The 19,188-nt window shown below is 41.8% G+C and overlaps 1 protein-coding gene across 2 annotated transcripts in view; it reads left to right on the top strand.

Moving 5' to 3' along the window:
* The window catches only part of STK32B (serine/threonine kinase 32B), a 186,113-nt gene that overhangs the window by 130,892 nt on the left and 36,033 nt on the right, over nt 1–19,188 (top strand). For both annotated transcript variants that reach the window (XM_075422154.1, XM_075422155.1), the window contains exon 6: nt 4,090–4,179. In XM_075422154.1, coding sequence (XP_075278269.1) covers nt 4,090–4,179 — 90 coding nt within the window. The remainder of the gene's footprint in view (nt 1–4,089; nt 4,180–19,188) is intronic.

The following is a 19,188-nucleotide window of genomic DNA, read 5'->3' as shown; positions in this document are numbered from 1 at the left end:
GGGCTTGTCCTCATCATACCCACTGACAATTTTCAAGGACTGTACCTCATTTAATCCTCTGACGTTGATTAACAAGATCAGTGTTCTCAGAATAATTCATCTACACTTTGAAAATAGATTTGAAACTTCTGCATGCCTCCATGGCCATTAAAGAGCCTAACCTTTTGAAATGCACAGCCTTCCTGAACCCAGCTATCGCAGTACTATACGGTTTCTAACAAGCTCCCTGATAATAAGTGGCAGACTGCCAAGTTATGCCACGTTCATGTAGATACAAGCTTACGCTCTTGTACATAGTACAGATGAACCCAGAAAGATGCTTTTTCAGATTATTCATAGGGTTTGACCTTCTGAGGACAACCAGATCTGAGTTTGCTCCACAATGTGGAGCATTTCCCACCAGCTCTGATGCATGCTGAGTCTGGCATTAGCTTTCGTCTGGTATTTCTTTTCTCTGCCCTCACATTCACCCCTTTGGTTTCAGACTCTGAGAATTTCAATGAGGGTTGAAGTCATGTACATTTTCTGCTGCTAAATGTTAGTCAGCCAGCCTCAGCCACCTTTCAGGACTTGTTTTAACCATCTTTATGATTTCTTCTCATTTAGCTAAAAGTAAATAATAGTCCAAACAAAGATAATTTTCTGTTTACCTCAGGTGTTGGGATTTCAGGCCATAAAAGCCACACAACCCTTCTGAAGTATATGGATAAAGCTTCTCAAGGTCCTACACTGTGCTGTGGGTATTAACTTGCAGATTTTCCCTGTTAAAGCCTTACCTGGAAGCTGACTGGAGGAATGCAACTTTTGAAACGATTTCCACTGAGATACTTTCTGCTTGCAATGTATGTGTTGGTGTCCATGAAATCTGTGCAGCCTGGGATGATTTGAAAAAGCCACTCTGCAGAGAGCCAGAGGAAAGTGGTCATTTGCCTTTTCTTCCCTTCTCTCTGCCATCTTCTTATTACCATACGGAGTTGTGCAGCCATTGAGATTAAGCAGTGAGCTCTTTCCTCCTGATACTTGAATTTAGTTAAGTAGTGTTGAATCTGTTGTGTACTACTCTGTTTCAGAGCTCTTAAAATCTAATCCCAAGTGGTACTGACATACTGCTTAGTTCGATATTATACCTGGTACCTGAGAAGGGAGCCAAAGTACAAGGCTCAGTTTTGACATTTAGTTATTCACAGTAATATCCAGAAAGGGTGATCAAACACAGGATGTGAAGCTCAGATGGGAATAAGTCCCCAGGAACTGGAATTTTGGAAACAATATGAAATAGCCAGTATCCCAACATTTTTACTGCAGCAATAGCTATCTTTCCTCTTCCTATTTACAACAGTTGCAGTAAAAAGATGTCTTAGAGGCTGCTTAGAAAGTCTCCTATAGAAGATTGAGGGCTAACTCTCTCTTGAAATATTCCCACCAGAAATGAAAAATTTTAAAAATACCTGAAAAATTCAAGTCACTGGGCTTAGAAGAGTTGAAACAGTTCAATGGTGTGTGCAGGCAGGCAGAGCTCTGCCTCGACATCCCCCCAGCCCTCCTCCAGTGCCAAAAGGGTTGTGTTTCATTCCCCTCTAACCCCTGCTCTGACTCCATCCCAGGCACAGCCCCTCTCTGTGCTCCCAGCTCCCACCAAGCACTGTGTGCAGCCCCTGCAGCACCACAGCCACCTGCCTGCCTGCGGGACAACTTGCCTTCCCCCCACAGCCAATTAGCAGCTCTCTAACCAACGGGCAAAGGCTGCCTATGGCCACTGGGGTGGCCCTGTGATGGGGAAGAGTAAAGGTAGAGTTTTTCCGTCTGTGCAGACATGGCTCTGGTGTGCCCTGCTACGTGTACAGGAGCTGTTTGTTGCTGCTGTATCAGCAGCAAGATGCAGAGGAGCTATGAAGAACCCGTCTTCCCAATCCATCCCTTACCTTACAGAAAGACATTTTTAACAAAAACTGTCAACCAGTGTGTACAACATTTCACGCGCGCTATTTTGGTTTTGTTAAATGAAAAGAAATCTAATCAAATGGAGAGAAAGCAATGCACTGCAGGAGAGGCAATTTTCATTGCAAATCAACTATTTGGATCAGTCTGAATGGATGTTACGCGATAGGTGTTTTGCAACAGGCTATCATGCTGGCACTCTAATAGGGAGCATCACTTACAATGCTGTCATTTAAATGACAGAACTTTACATTTTTCTGTGAAAAAAAAGAAAGTATTAGTCTGCCAAGATCCTTGCAGCTTTTCATTCTACGACGCACAAGGAATTGCTTAAAACTACTGCCATGAGGTGGCTGTTTGTGGTTCAATTATCTTTTTCAAGAAACCTTTCTGTCATGGTGTTTTATTATTGCTGAAATAAACTGCAAATATGCTACGCTCCGGCCACCAGGAAGGTGGAATACCATATCGTGAAATCTGATGGCAGGCTGGGCTGCGAACACTAATTCTTTTTATGGCAGCTTAACACCTCTCGCCTCTCGTAAAGTGACGGCTTTCATCTGCTCACAGTTTTTCTCTGCTGTGTGCAGATGTCTTCCTGGGCTGGGTGTCTTTTAGGAGGAAAGCATCAAAAAAATGTATGCAGTTTTTCAGAGCAAACTGCAGAAAGCATGCAAACCACTTCATCAAAAACTTCTACTGTGTCTCCCATTTGGAGAGACAGCTTAAATTTTGGCAGTGGGATGTGCTACCTTCTTTTTTCCATGAAAACCAGCTCAGATCTGGATAAATTAGGGGAGTCTGAGAGTTTCAGTTCACACATGCATGGCTGCAGACTTCTCTGAGGTTTGCAGATACATTTCCTGCGGACTTTGAGCAGGATCTGGGTTAGACTGCCAGAGCAGCATAATCTTTTGTTGAGACTGCTGTTCCTCAGTCGGGCATGGTGGTAACATTCAACATCAGTCATTTGTCACACTCTTTTAATCTTTGGCAGTAAACATGATAACAACCGCCCTCGCTTAATAACTACCATGCCTAAAGCCTGCTCCATTCTGTGGACTGAATGAGGTTGAGATCTTGATAAAAAAAAAATCACAGGAACCTGTCACTCAAGAGTCTACTTCAACACATGATGTATTAATGGTGATATGAGTGCAAGGCTAAGCCAGGGAAGGGAGCACCTTTCCCTGTACTCTGTCCTCCACAATGGTATTGCCAGATGTAATCACAGGGAGCATAATATCTGCATCCTTCCACAATACAAAACTAGTCCTTAAGTGGAAGATGCAAAACCTAACAGCAGACTTACCAAATTAAAAATCTGCAGATATATTTTCAGGATGGATTTGCATCCAGTTCACCTGCCTATAGCAAGCCAGGATTAACAACTCTTGCTTCCCTGTGGTGCAGCAATTTAACCTATGCTTGTTGTAAAACACCCCAGGAAAAAAGTAATGACAGCAGGTTTGGGCCATCCAGTCTGATTAGTTCAGTGTAAATCAGCTGTCTGGCTGGTCAGGCAGCAAGTCTGCAGGCTGACTTGTGTCATTTATCTTTCATCTTGCAACCTGCTGTCAAATGAGTGATCATTTGGGACCTGCTAATGTTACATATACACTCTTCTGCTTCCATGGATCTAATTTTATAGTTATTATATGACAAAAATACCCTTTTTCTTCTCAGCTCCCTTTTTGCCCTGAGGGGTCTCAGAAAAACCAGGCTGATGGTAACCTGAAGTGGATGTGGTAGCAGACAGGTGTCACGAGTACCTGAGCCTGCGAGGGGTGGCACTGGTTGGAGATAAGGAGAGGCAGATTTCACACATAGCTTCACAAAATTCAGCACCGCTCCTGCATGTTACTGCTCTGAGAAGACTGTTACTGTTCTTAATATTCATGGCAGGAGAAGGTTCAGGGGTGACCAGCAAAATAGGTTCAGTGTATGCAAGCATACAGGAAAAATATTCTATCAGTTTACTGCCAATATGATTTTTCTAGTTATGAGCAACATTTAAAAGTAAGTTTCTATGCATTTTTATGAATCTTTCCAATGTAATTTCTTTCTATTATCACTTAAGTGTTAAATAAAGGAAGGAATGTTTGTGTTATGTACTATTTTAACTTCTGTTTCTACTTTATGTAATTACAGGACATGTTCATATCACTGACTTTAACATAGCAACCATAGTGAAAGGCTCAGAAAAAGCTTCTTCTATGGCTGGCACAAAACCCTATATTGGTAAGTTTTCAAGACTATTTTAAAAATGTAAAAACCATACACATTAATATTTACTAATGTTATATTAAAATGATTTTAAGTTGTAAGAACATGCAATAAAAGTGATCAACCTCTTTTTTTGACAGTATACATGTGTTAGCAATGGAAAACATTGGACATATGGGGTTGGGCAGGAACTTGGTCTCTGCACTGCCCTTAGTCAGGTTCTGCTTGGTTTTGTGAAGTAAACTTGGGAGACTCTCAGCTGTGTTACTTCCTGCACACTCCCACAACTGGACACAAGACTATATAATTATATTTGCATCACTGTGACTGTGATCTGGCAGAGAACATGTAAAGTTAGTTTAAAAGCACCTAGGCACATCCTTAATTGCTTTGCTAGGCTGAGTTCCTCAAACTGCGTCTATTAGAGTTGTATGTAACCTACCACTTAAGTGCTTGCCCTATGGCTTTTAGGGTCATTTTATATGTTTTAACCATCTATTTCAAATGCATAGATAGATTGAAGGCTGGGAGAGTAAAATTCAGTTCACCTGTCCTCATGTGTCTACATGTTAAGCATGTTGGCTAAGCTAATAATTCAAACTTTGCCTGGAGCTGAAAGACAGAAGGCACCTCCTCAAGGTCATTTGTGCCACCGAAGTTAGGCTAGCTTCCATGACTAAGAACAGGTGTGATTTGTCGTATTTGTGGCTTCCTACACCTCTGCTGTCTTCATTCCATCAGTGTACATAATTGTCATTGCCTGTGGTGATAACTAGCTTAAGACTAAACTTACCTGCGTTCTGGGAACCCGACTGAGAGATATGTGTGTCTCCAAGAGACTTTCTCTAGAAGACACGCTCAGAATGTATCTGACACCCATACACTGGTAAACACAGATAAATTACCATATTCTGAAAACGTCATCCGGGGAACCAAGACCACTGTGTTGACACACTTGTGCATATTAGCATAGGAGTAAAAGCGTATGACCAAGAAATAGGAATTAACACTTAGGTTTTTCACAGCATGAAGCTCACTGTACCAACCTGCACATGGAGCAGGCAAGCATCTGCAGGGTGCTTCTGTACCAGCTGTGAGACTGTGCCAGAACAGTCCCGGGCACAGCAGCAGAGCTGTATTTTCAGATAGGACGTGGTTTTGGCACGAATCAATTACCACTCTCCCTAATAGTTCCCAGGGAGTTAGCAGGGGCTGGAGTCTATTCCCCCTGAGCAGCTTGGGCATAGCTGCCCTGTTTTGGCCGTTAATGGGATACAATAGCATGTGTGTGGCCACAATGTGCCACTTGGGCTTGTGACCAGTGCACTGACCTGACGCTGGTTAGCTTACTCTTATAAATGTACTCAAAACAGACCAAGAAACATTTTATGTAGTTCTGAGTCAAGCATTTAAGTTACGCAGAGAAATGAGGTTTTAGATGAAAATTTTCTCTGCATTTTGTATCAGTTAGCTTTAGCTGAGTGTCTAGTTCAGTGTCTCTACTTAGATGAGATGGACAACACTGCACACGCATGGGATATAGAGCATTAGGAGACCAAGTCTGGGTAATGAGCTTCCCCTCAGGGCTTGTACCTGAGTGTTCAATGTCCCACCGCAAATTCCCTATTCGTTGTGGTGAAGAGAGAGGGGAAGGGATGCTGCAACTTGACTTACACCAACAGCTTTAGTTTAAAAAGAACATTCTTGATCATTTTTGCCAATATGTGGTGGGTTTTTTTAATGAAACAAACAAACAAAAAAAAAAAAAAAAACCTGCAAAAACTCAAGAAAAAAATATTTTTTCTCTAGAAGTAGTTTGACCACCACCCCCAGCACACAAAGACAAATAGCATTACATTCATGGAAGTGCCCTTACATACATGATGACAGAAATATTAAAAGATTCCAACATTTGTGATAGGGTAGGTGAAAAGCTTATTTCTCAGAGCTTACACATTCTGCTTAAATAGCTGCCTACAATCATCTAGTAGCCCTTGTCATTAGCTGCACAAATTCTTATTACTCAATTATTCGAAAGTACCCTTGAAGAGCAGCCGTTTTGCAGGAGCTCAAACAAATTTAGAATAGACATTTTCCGTATTTAAATGTGATGATGACAGCAGACATAACAATAGAGTCTTTTCTGAGATTTAATTTGGTAGTCAATTAAATGACTGTTTTGATGGCCTTACATTTTTAATCTTGAAGCAGTTTCACAGTTTTACATTAGAAAGCCTAATTATTATGAAAGCACAAAAAAAGCCAAGTACTTGCTTAGGGGTCAGCTAGCATTTTAACATCTGCCTGTCATAGTTTGAATGTGTGCAAAGAAGAGATCATCTGGTAGCTAGTGATCAGAAGCAGATTAGTTAAAACAGCTGTACAGAAATGTAAGTAGATATTCTTCAAATATTTTGCTGAGAGTTAACAGGAAACTTAGTGTCCTATGGACCGTCTTTAAGTCCGTCTGCACACATAGGTTGACTTCCACTTTCTAAGTTCATGAGTGGTCTCTGTTGGCAGGCTTTTCTCACAAGAAAAAACCTAGCTCAAAAACCCGTAGCAAGTGCTGAGTACTGTGATTTTGTATTTTAAGCACAAAATTGTGAAAAATGGCCCCACCCTTTTGTAATGCCTAACCTACCCCCCAACCCAAGAAGGAGTAACTTGTTCTTTGTGTAGCTGACATTTGCCAAGAGATGGTACAAAGAAGGGAATGCTGAGATTCATTTTAGAAAACGTCTATTTATTCTTCATCTGTTCAGTGCAGAGATGCTCAAGTCCAGTCCATCCTACCTAAACTCCACTTATGTCCCCTATCATGGTATTCTCCATTTGCCAGAAAATTCTGGAGTCCTTGTGTTTAGTAGTAAAATACTGATTTCCAGGACAGATTATGTGCTTATAGCTTTATTGTTTTGTAATCACTTCTAAGCTTACATTATGGGAAATCGTTTCTCTGACCTAAGTCTGGAGTACCATAGACAGCTGAGCATTTTTGCCTTCTCAGGAGCTAAATAAGCTCCTGGAGGGTTCCTGTGAGAGCCCAAGCTGACCAAAGGAAGGAGATAAATGATAGACCTGGACTCGGGGGAAGATGGGAGATGGGGAGAAGATTTTATCTTTGGATGCCAACAAACTGTTGTCTTGGTTCATCTCAGCTCATGGAGTCATTCTGCCCCCGATCACTCCTCCCCACACATCAGGTGTCCTCCATATCCAACAATCTCACAACAAGAAAAATCAGTGCAAGAAAAATGCTCTCCTTCCCTTTATGAAGAGACAACGTCACCATCCACCAGCTTACTTTTGCTCTACTGTGCTTTCCTCGACTCTTGGAAGTGCAAAAATACTTCAAAAGCCACAAGTTCAGTCTTCGCTATTCAGAAAGAGTCATCCTTGCATTTATCTGGAGCTGTAAGAAGCCGGGAAAGCTTCTAGAGCAGTAAGAATCCTCTGTTTCAGCTGAGAAGTGGTGAGTGAGGATTCTCTGTGGCACAGCTTGGTCATCAAGGCTTCAGCAAACCTCAAATCATAGATTCATAGAACCATAGAATGGTTTGGGTTGGAAGGGACCTCATAAACAGCTCCTAGCTCCAACTCCCTCGCCATGGGCAGGGACACCTTCCACTAGACCAGGTTGCTCAAAGCCCCGTCCAGCCTGGCCTTGAACACTTTCAGGGAGGGGGCAGCCACAGCTTCTCTGGGCAACACGTTCTAGTGCCTCACCACCCTCAGAGTAAAGAATTTCTTCCTTATATCTCATCTAAACCTACCTACTTTTAGCTTAAAGCTATTACCCCTTGTCCTATCACTACATGCCCTTGTAAGAAGTCACTCTCCAGCCTTCTTGTAGGCCCCCTTCAGGTACTGGAAGGCTGCAATAAGGTCTCGCCACAGCCTTCTCTTCTCCAGGCTGAACAGCCCCGACTCTCTCAGCTTGTCCTCATAGGAGAGCTGTTCCAGCCCTCTGATAATTTTTGCCCCGTCCTCTGGACCCCTTCAACAGGTCCATGTCTCTCCTGTGCTGAGGGTTCCAGAGCTGGATGCAGGACTCCAGGTGGGATCTCACCAGAGTGAAGCAGAGGGGCAGAATCCCCTCTCTTGACATGCTGGCCATGCTGCTTGTGATGCAGCCCAGGAGACAGTTGGCCTTCTGGGCTGTGAGCGCACATTGACAGGTCATATTGAGCTTCTCATCAACCAACACCTCCAAGTCCTTCTCCTCAGGCCTGCTCTCAGTCCTTTCTCTGCCCAGCCTATATCTGTGCTTGGGTTTGCCTCAACCCATGTGCAGGACTTTACACTTGGCCGTGTTGAACTTCATGAGGTTTGCACAGGCCCACCTCTCAAGCCTGGCTAGGTCCCTCTGGATGGCATCCCTTCTCTCCGTGTTGACTGCACCACATAGCTTGTTATCATCGGCAGACTTGCTGAGGATGCACTCAGTCTCACTGTCTGTGTCCCCGACAAAGATGTTAAACAACGCTGGTCACAGCACCGACCCCTGAGGAACACCACTCATCACTGGTCTCCACTAATATTAAGAGTTTGACAGATACGGCCAGACACTCATTGGTGTTGTTTTTTCCTCTAAGTGCATTGATTTCACTTCCTTTCTCTTTTAGTTTACACCTTTAATTTCATGAAGAATCATATCTTTAGTGAAATGCTATAAAGACTTTGCAGTGCTCAGATTAAGAAGGTTTTGGTTTCACTCCTGATATTTCTTTAAGTCCATGTGATTTCTGGCTTTAAGTATCACAGACTTTTCATGTGGCTTCACCTAAGCCATTTAGACAGTGACCAAAACAGAAAAAAAGACTTGGGGAGGTTGGCTCTGTGGTTGATAGTGATCTTTTGTTGCCAGGAATTTAAACCACACTTTAACCTCAATGTAGCAAGACAAAGATCATCTTCAAGGAAGTCCCTTGCGAAGAACCAAGGAAAATTCCGTGGTGCCTTATGCAATGCTGGTTTTCATGATGATGAAGGTACGAGATGCGATAAAAGCTGTTTCCCCCTCTGGGATGTTTATAAAGGCTCCCTCCCATGTGAATCCTGCTACATTGAATCAGATAAGAGGGCATTCTAGCCCTTCCCTTAGTAGAGGTACTTACACTATTTCTCACTTCTTCCTATGGCAAATTCAGGGAAATAAACAGAAAAATGTTATCTCTAAAGCCTCCATTGCTATTTGAAATCTGATTGAAATAGGCTGAGAAATTGCTAGCGAGCAATTTGCTCACATGCAGCATGACTGCATAAAACTGATATCCAGGAAAAAAACACAGTGAATTGATATTGTGCTATAAAAATACACTAGCTGTTCTGATGAAGATACCTATCTTGTGATGCTAAGCATGGTATGAGTCAGTTCCTGCAGCCTTTGCTAAATCCACTTCATATTAGCCTTTTTTGCCCCTAAGTCTTTTTCAGCCTGAAGTTTCCCCAGCCTATTTCCCTGCTTATTAAGTGGTTACATAGAATGGAATATATCTGAACCTGAACGTTTCTCCAGAAACCCTGGTAATTTCTCTACGTTCCCCTTTCCCAGCTGATTCATTCAGACAAGTGAAATACCTGTCACATACAGGCAACAAAAACATCGACAGCAGTGAATCTGAAAGGAATGAGACCAACAGCCTGGCAGGACAAGCTACTTCCAGCTGCTTTTGCAGTTTTACTTCTCAAAGCCATTGACCTGAAATGCTGAAGTGAAATCAGCTGCTTAGTTTTCAGGGGTCTTCAGAGTTTCTGTCTTGTGTTGCTCAGACAACTGCAGCTGTGCAATAAAATGTGTGCCTTAAGCTGGTTTAGGAAACTTGTGTGTGTCACCCATGCCTGATTTCGGCATCACAAATTCTCTGCCCAAACTTTCTACAACACCTGCGACTGAGGGTGTTGTCAAAGGCTTTATTGTATGAACAGCCCTTTGCAAGCTCATCGGTTTCCAGGCTGTCATCCTAGGCTGGCAAGCAATGCAAAGCGTGCTTTGAGACCTAGCTGACTTCTGTCAGGGGTGTCTGCTGCCAACAAATGAACACAAGTGTTCATGGGGGACCCCCCCTCTAGTCTGCACTGGGATGTGGAAAGCCAGTGCAGCGCAGGACACGGTCTCTGGCCACAGCCTGTGCCCAAGATATTCATCTGTGGTTATTTCTTCCTGCAGAAGGCTATTCATTAGGCCTCTTGTGTTTAAAAAAAGTGGGCGTTTGCCTGGCTGGAAGCACTTGTGCAAGTGTATGCCATTTTCAACACTGTTCCATCTTTATGAGTGAAAAAAGCGATGATTCTTATATTGGCCCCTCACACAGGCTGCAAGAAATACGCTTGTGTCTCAGAGAATGTGCTCTGTGCTGGGCACCCATTTGCAGTAATGGCCCTCTCCTCCCACAACAGGTTGGTCAGCTACAAAATGAAACATTAAATACTAAAATATAGCTAAAAAATATTACAGATATTGCTTTCTGTTTATTCTTCACTCTGGCATAATTTAGATGTATTTGAGTCCTACAGCACATGCTTTTTACTAGCTGAAATATTTCTTTGTTGAGTGATGGAATTTCCATTCATCTGTATTTTTTCTGTGCGTGTTGCAAACTTTCCGTTCACAGGTTGTAAATTTTGGGGGTTTAGGATTTGCTTGGTGTTTTTTTCTGTTTCTGGTGGGAGGAGGGTTAGGGGGCATAGGTAAAGGCTTTGTGGTTTTCTTCAGCAGAGGCTGAAGTTATCCAAATAATGCACCATGACTTTACTTTAAATCAAACCAACAAAATACATTTTATGATATAAATACACCTGACAAAAATCCAAAGCCAATAAAACCAGCCGTAAATTATGTGAAAAGTTTCAGCTACCTCTTCCCATCCTACAGGCTTGTTATCTCAGATTTTCACAGCTGCTTTCATAGGTTGCTGTCATGGTGAAGAATGGCTGTACGCCTGAGATTACCAGAGGAGTGTGAATTTACAGACATCCACTGAACTTCTAAAATGTATGAGTCATCCTTATTTATAAATTAGGACTGTGTGGGAGTACTATTGGAGTCAGAGGAAAGCTAGTGGATGTCCCAATATCAGCCTTACAGGTAAAGTAAAGATATCGTGCAGGGCTAAATTTGTTCCTGAAGTGGTTACAATATAGTAGGGACAAATTTGGAGCTGGGTTTTAGAAGGTGTTCAACCTTGGTCTCCCTTGCACTCATGCTAAATAGTGCTCTGAAATTAAATAGTGTTTTGCAGCTCGTTCCTTTTTCAGTGCAGTTAAGGCAGTGTTTAGGTTTTTAATAATCCCACCCTTTTCCTACCAAGGATTTGGCTGCCTGTCTACAGAGTTTCGCTGGTGATGTCGCTACCTGCCCTTTTGATCCCAGGGAAATATCACAATGCCTGCACAAGTTGAGAGGTTTCTATTTGTTATGATAAGCAAGAACCGAGAGTGGAAATGTGAGGGTTTGAGGTGCTGAAACAAACACTTGCTGTACTGATGGTGTTTTCAGGTTGTGCTAGGAGCACCGTGGCTGAGGGGTTTAAGCGCTGACCTGCGAGTAGATACTCAGGTTCTGGCTCTGCTCTGACGTTAATGAGTAGGCACACAAGCAGCTGAAAAACCTCAGGAGATCAGGAAAGAAGTTATTGTCTCCAGCTGCTTTTCACTTCTCTGTACTTTCCAACCTCCTATCGCTCTTTGAGGTCTTCCAGCAAAACTGCTAATATAATCATTTCTTTGACTGTTTCAGTCAAAAAAACCCCACACTGAGTTCAAGTAGTAGTTTTGGTTTGTTTTTTTTATTTTCCCCTAACCTGCCCGAAAGGGCCTGATCCAATGCGGAGCTCTGGAGGCAGATCTGAGCGTGAAAAGACCTCCAGCAGTGGTAGCAGATGGGGCAACGAGCAGGGACTTCCAGCAGCCCAGAGGGGCATTTCTACTCCCCGGCGACTCCCGTTCTTTGGTCAAGCCATGAAACTCCCCAGGTTTTTGCATGCATAAACTGATGCAAAGACATCTGCTAACCTGGTAGGAGTATGTGAGGCAGGAGTCTGTAATAGTCCTGATGTGTCAGGTACACAGTCTGTCCTGCAAATCCCCAGTTATCCAGACCAGTTAGTCTCAGTACTGAGGCAGAATGGCTGCTGTCCATACACTGGGCCAATCTTCCAAACAGCACATGGATATTTTTGGGCAGAATCCCTTCAACAAGTTGCTAGAAATGTGGCACTGCAGCCACTGTGAGCTTTTGGATGGAGTAAGGAAGGTACTTCTGTATAATTTCATATTCTTTAGTAGGAGACAGTGACATGTTCATTGCTGCTGGGCTTTCTTTCAATGGGGCTAGCTATTTGAGGTTGTTCCTCTGAGGCTGATTTAGATGTTTAACCAGAAAGCGCTTCTCTGTGCAAACGCAAGGGCAAGAACTGGGTTCTGTTCAGTGGCTGAGTAATGCAAAGGGTTTTATGAGGACAGTGCTCTGAGTAAGGGCAGGAGAGGTTGTATAGCCATATGGCAAACTAACAAAGCATTCTAAATGCGATATCTGTATTCAGGTAATGGTATCTAAAATATTTACTTTGATTGAATAATTGCATTAAATATGAGTATTAAAACCATTGAGGTGTATTCTGTGAATAATGGTCCAAAATTAGTTACACTGCTGTAACAAGTCTAGACCTCACACTAGAAAATTGCCAGCCCAGCATGGTCAGGCTTTAAGCAGCACTTTGCATTATACAATAGAAGTTAGCAGTTGGCTAGTCTAAAGCTCTGAGTCAGAAAGCTCTCTGTTATAATTCAGACCCTTTTAGCACAAGAGAAAGTAAACCCTAGGAGGTAAATTGATAGTTTACCAAGTCCACATTTATATTCAGGGAGAGGGAAGTTGTTTTCTTCCACTTTGCTCTTAAAACAGCTTCTACTCTAAATAGAAGATCATGTGTCATCACTGTAGTTTGATTTCTGTTTTCTATTTAAACCATGACCTAGAAGAATTAATGACCTCTGAATTTGCTTTTCAGACAAAAGTGAAAATTAATAATTTCTCATCACAATGCTGAGAAAGCTATTAGTATTTCACTGAACGGTCCCGGTCCAAGGTTCTTGGATAGTTATTTCAAAAATCAAGTTCATTCTTTATTGAGCTCAATCTGTCACCCATTAAGCCTGATTCAGCAAAGTCAAACCATGAATGTGTTATCTACATCAAGTCATTCACACATATAAAATTTGGAAAGGTCTAAGCTTTTAACAGCTTATCCTGTCTATCAAAATATTGTTCATACTGTGTGCATTGTATAAATGTGTATATATCAATTTTTATACACATATATATTCTTTTTTATTTTTCAAGATCAGGGACTAATATGACGAAGGAGAATGATACCTGGCAGCATGGTATTATGCTGAACCTTGGTTAATGACATTGGAATCTATTTTCTTATCTACAAAATCTCAGGCGTTACAATAAAACCCGTGCCACTGAGGTACGTTTTGCTATGATGACTACAGCACAGCGTATTGCTTTGCAACCCCTTCCGTACACCACAAAACTCTGATTCCCCTTACTGACTTGTAGGGTCTCTGTTGAGATGTAAATAGACTACAGAGAGCTCTAGCTAGCCAACTGGATGACTAATGTCAGGGTTTTCATTCTTGAGAAATATTTTGGACATGCCCACCTGAACTTAATCATTCAAAAAAATTGAGACCAAGCCACTATGTCTCTATTTTTTATTTTATCTTCAGTTTGTCACATTAATAACATTGGCACAGAGCATTTTTGAGGAATTAATGACCAGCTCTCATTGGCAACACTTAGCTATGCACGGACAATCAGCTCTACAGCTAATCGATCTTGCAAGACTAGCTTGCAAGTTATTGCTTAAATATACTGACTTGTTACTATGTAGCAAAGGCCACTTACAGAACGGTCTAAAGCGTTCATCTCACTGCACTTTCCCTCTCATCAATTTTGCAGTTTCAAAGCAGCCTATGGAATTCGGCAATGCTTCAGAGTAAGTAATAGCTCTGTAAGCTTCTCAATCAACACTTGGCAGTCTCCCGGGTAGTGGTAGGCAAGTACACCAGGCGATCTTTGATTAGCTTCTTGCTAAGGAATTGAAACTTAAATCAGTTCATCAGAAAAGAAATGCCACATTGTGCTGTTTAGGATTCATATCAGAGCCACTCCAAGCTCTTCATTTTATGATTTATTCTGATGAATTATCCTTATGATTAAACCAGTATGCTCCATCAAAAATAATATCAGCTTTTCTTTGTGCTGACGATTCCAATTGATAGACCTCAAATTGACTATGTTATGATGGACAGCGTTTTCAAATTCACCACGGGGCACCGAATCAAAATGGCCTGAATTTCACAGACCTGGGGCGCTTCTACTGTAACTGTGGAGTTAAGTGATACCTATGAATAATCAACAGATTTTTAGAAACTCTACTTAAAAGCACTTTATCCTATGTACAAAATGCTCTTTTACAGTAGGAAAAAAAAATAGTGAAAATTGGCTTCTGTGTTGTTTGCACTTACATTGACATTCTCTTTTATTTCAAGCTCATGAATCATATTTTTAGATACTGAGAATCTTCCGCAAATAGGGTACAGGATTACCAACCCAACCAGTTAAGTAAACTTTCAGTTTCGTACTTTAATATTTTTACAGGTCTTTAGCGAAGTGTGCATCCAATATGAGATGAATCCTCTACATAATTTATGCTACAGATCATCTGACTGCTGTGACAATTTCAGTGGGTAGTTATATATATGAATTAATTTGTCAGAAATTACTCTCTAATTCACAAAATTATATGGACCTCAAAGTGTGGCTAAACCCACAGAACACAGGTATGGATATCCCAGGAAGCCACTGCTTCTGAGATGGGTGCAGACCAACTAGATTTGCTTTCATGTCAAATTTTTCAATATCTGTTCTCTGGTGTGGTTTTATTTTAAAGCAAAATAACCATTTATTTACTTCATTGGAATCTTCCTCTTGGTACAGAGACAGTCTATGACAGAATCATAGAATCCTTAACATTGGAAAAGACCTCTAGGATCATCAAATCCAACCATCAACCCAACACCACGATGTCTGCTAAACCATGTCCTGAAGTGCTATATCTACACATTTTTTTAACACCTCCAGGGATGGTGACTCCACTACTTCCCTGGGCATTATGAGAAAGATACAGTGCAAAAGCATCAAAAGAAGGGGCTCTGAAGAGGATTTATTTTAATTTATTAGTTGGAAAAAATCACTAACTGGAAATACGCATTAGGGACAGCCAAGAAATGAACTGAATGCACTGAAGTACACTTAATGCAGCACAAAAGTGAGTTCATTTTACGTCATTTTTCAAGAAAGAAAAGCAAATAAGTAGTGAAAGCATGAAAGTGTATTAAAAAGAGAAAAATAAAGATGTAGAAAAGAAAAAAATCTATGGGAGGTTTTTTAGATTGGTGAATTGCTGAAGTTAAATAGGTGTGCTTAATCATTATTACGTAAGACACAGGAATGGTCCTGATTCTATTGCTTGCCCTGTTAAAATAAGCACAGATGTCCCAGCTTGGAATGGCATTAGTTTTGAAATGCTCTGTCTCTGCAGTTACCGAAGCCTTGCCTGAAAGGTGGCGGATCACACTTCTGGCACATATGAAGAGTAATTCCCCAGGCCAGATGACTGCTTTGCTTCTGAGATCCAGACTTTCAAAAGTCCCAGTACTTTAAGTGACAGGTTTTCCAGCTGTCTGAGTGTAGGTGAAGAGCCCATGCGGTTTACGGTGACTCCTCACTCAGATGGACTGGGTGAGAAGGTGGTTGCTTGAGCTGTATTAGCATAGCAGGATTGTAGGATAATTCATGTTGGCAGGGGCCTCAGGAGTTTCTAGTCCAACCTCTTGCTCAAAGCAGAGTGAGCGGTGAGGCCAGACCAGGTTACTGCTATTGAAGGCAATCTTTTGGGCAGCTCCAGTAAAGAATCATAGAATCATAGTTTGGAAAAGACCTCTGAGATCATCAAGTCCAACTGTCAGACCAACACCACCATGCCCACTAAACCATATCCCGAAGTGCCACATCTACATGTTTTTTGAACACCTCCAGGGATAGTGACTCAGCCATCACCCTGGGCAGCCTGTTCCAATGTCTGACCACTCTTTCAATAAAGAGATTTTTCCTAATAACCAATCTAAACCTCCCCTGATGCAACTTGAGGCCATTGCCTCTCGTCCTATCGCTAGTTACTTGGAAGAAGAGACCAACACCTGCCTCACTACAACCTCCTTTCAGGTAGCTGTAGAGAGCAATAAGGTCCCCCCTCAGCCTCCTCTTCTCCAGACTAAACAACTCAAGTGCCCTCAGCCGTTCCTCATAAGACTTTTTCTCTAGACCCTTCACCAGCTTTGTTGCCCTTCTCTGGACACACTCCAGCACCTCAGTGTCTTTCCTGTAGTGAGGGGCCCAAAACTGACCACATTATTTGAGATGCAGCCTCACCAGTGCCGAGTACTGGGGCACGATCACTTCCCTGCTCCAGCTGGCCACAGTATTCCTGATACAAGCAAAATAAAGCAGTTCTCAATCATGTCAAAGATGTTTGTTCACGAGGAGCTGTGAAGATCTGTAAGACCTACCAATTCCATCACTTCACTTGTCTTTGAATTCACTCTTGATGTTGCTAGACTTGCTGTTACTTGATTTAGCTTCACTGTTTAAAAACTGTGCTTCCACCATGCAAACTTCCATTGCCGTCCCTCTGACTGCATGTGACAGTAACTGCAGCCCTCAGCCAAAAGAATCTACAGCATCAGACCCAATGTTAAAACTGTGTATTTTCCTGAAAAGCCTTTGTTTGGTAGAACCTGCTTGAGGAAAAAGATCTGAAACTCCTGTTCTGAAATTTACTCTCCCTTTTGCTCACATGAATGAACTTTAGCAGGCAGAATCCTTGCATTTAGGTAGATGCACAGGGGTAAAAGATGCAAGTATTCTTCTCATCCTAAATCTGTTATGATAAGACAGGATGTGTACAAAAAGATTGTGCACAGCAGAGCTGTTGCCCTTGCTCCAAGCTGGCAAGCTCAAATCTTATCATCCTTTGGAAGAACCTACCCACAGTAGGCTGCAGGACAGCTGTCCAAGCCGAGCATGAGATAAAATTCAAATTTTAGAAGATTTACAGATAGTCTATTTCAATAACAATCCTAAAGAAAATCAATGTAGGTTTTTAACTTTCCTTTCAGATTTTTTATTTGCTTTTCTCCTAGCCATTTTCCACTCAGAAGTTATTCTCCTGACATAGTTGTTTCTGACAGAAAAACCTAATGTTATGTTCTGTATTTCACAGCTCTAGTTCTGCAGAGCTTGGCTAGCCTCATCACTTGGAGGATCTGCTGTATTTCTGTAAAATCATGCTATGTGTCTGAATGAGCAGCCAAACTGCAGAAGTCTGCCGTACAGCCTGGAGGCCTTTGTTTTCACCTAATGACTCAGTTCAAAAAAGCTTTTAGACACATTAAGTACTAGTGTAAGACTGGTGTTTAACAGCCTTGCCAAACTGGGGAAAGGTCTTTTGGCTTCAGTAGGTCTGAGATATCACCCTGAGAAAAAACTTGTATGTAGGATACTGTAAATCATATTGCACCCTCTGTCAGTCCCCCCTCATCTTGCGACGCGGGTGCTTAAAACTGCTTCGCAGGATGCTGACTGAATGCAGAGAGACAGTCCAGCTGGACTGCAAATAATGCTGCTACAGCAGGGGAAAAGGGGCTGTCATCTGCTTTAAAAATCAGGAGCCTAACTGCCAGTTTTCTAATCTAGGGATGCCATCAGCTTAAAGTGAGAAAACAGCTTCGAAACACCAGGGCCAGTGGGCAAAAGAAAGTGTTTTCTGCTGGTCTGCTTAAAGTGGGATGAATTGACCCTGAAGCTTTTAAAACTAGCAAATAAAATAAAAGTGGATAACTCAGTCACTGAATTAGCAAAACAGCTGCACCATTCTAGCAATGTTGTAGATCACATCAATAAAGTACTTTCATCTCTACCTCACAGAAAGCAGATCGTGATCCATCCCATTATTACAGTGTTAAAGTTGTAAAAGAAAGAGTGAAACCAATATTATACATATATAGCTACAAAAAGGCCACAAAGGCTATTATTTGTAATGATATATTATACACCATCTAGGCACAGTGGGAAAAAAACTGTCATGAATATGGCTAAATAAAGCAAACCTTCACTACAAGGTGCCTATAGTGATATTCAAAATATGACTTTTGTGCCTGATGTGCAATTTAGGTGCACTAATCCACTTCAGTAACACAAAATATCCTGCCTGTCCTCTTAGCATCTATCTGTGTGATAGACCACACACATTTAAGTTGTGCCTACATGGATCCCCAGCAGCACGCAAACAAGATCTTAAGTACATCTGAAGATATGGTGTGCCAAATGAAGCTATATTATCTGGAGGTGAGACAGAGCTAACTCAGTGTGATGACTTTTATGGCATTGTTGACTCATGCCATACAAGTTTACCTATGCCAGAGATCCACTGGTCAGCTATTCTCCAAACACACATATTCTGGCAAAAATATTTATTTGGGTGCCTGCAGTTCTCCTACCAAACTTATTTAGAGATGGTCCTGCTGGGCAAAGAGTGTAAGACCATGTTCATTCATTCATTGCTTTTTATTCTACAGATTAGGGTTTTGCCATGTGTAATTCGCAGATGCCAAAACCTTCTGCTGGGTTTGGCTCTTCAACACTTTCTGAAGCCAGGTTTGGAGTTGTAAATTCTTAGGTTGCCATCCACAGCACAAGGACTGCAAAAACTCCTCTGAAAGGAATGCCTTTCCTTTAACTGAAGGTGCCTCTCTAAATGCGATACATAGTCGAATCGCAAACTGCCAGTCAGAAGTAAGTGTGACAAGATTACATTATTCATTGCAGTATGCCCATTAGAAGGGGAAGCGATGGTAATCGGGTGGTAATGTGCTACATTAGACTCAGTA

Source organism: Opisthocomus hoazin, chromosome 5, assembly GCF_030867145.1.
Source record: "Opisthocomus hoazin isolate bOpiHoa1 chromosome 5, bOpiHoa1.hap1, whole genome shotgun sequence".
NCBI classification, from domain to species: domain Eukaryota; kingdom Metazoa; phylum Chordata; class Aves; order Opisthocomiformes; family Opisthocomidae; genus Opisthocomus; species Opisthocomus hoazin.
This window is presented reverse-complemented; position numbering and strand designations above follow the sequence as displayed.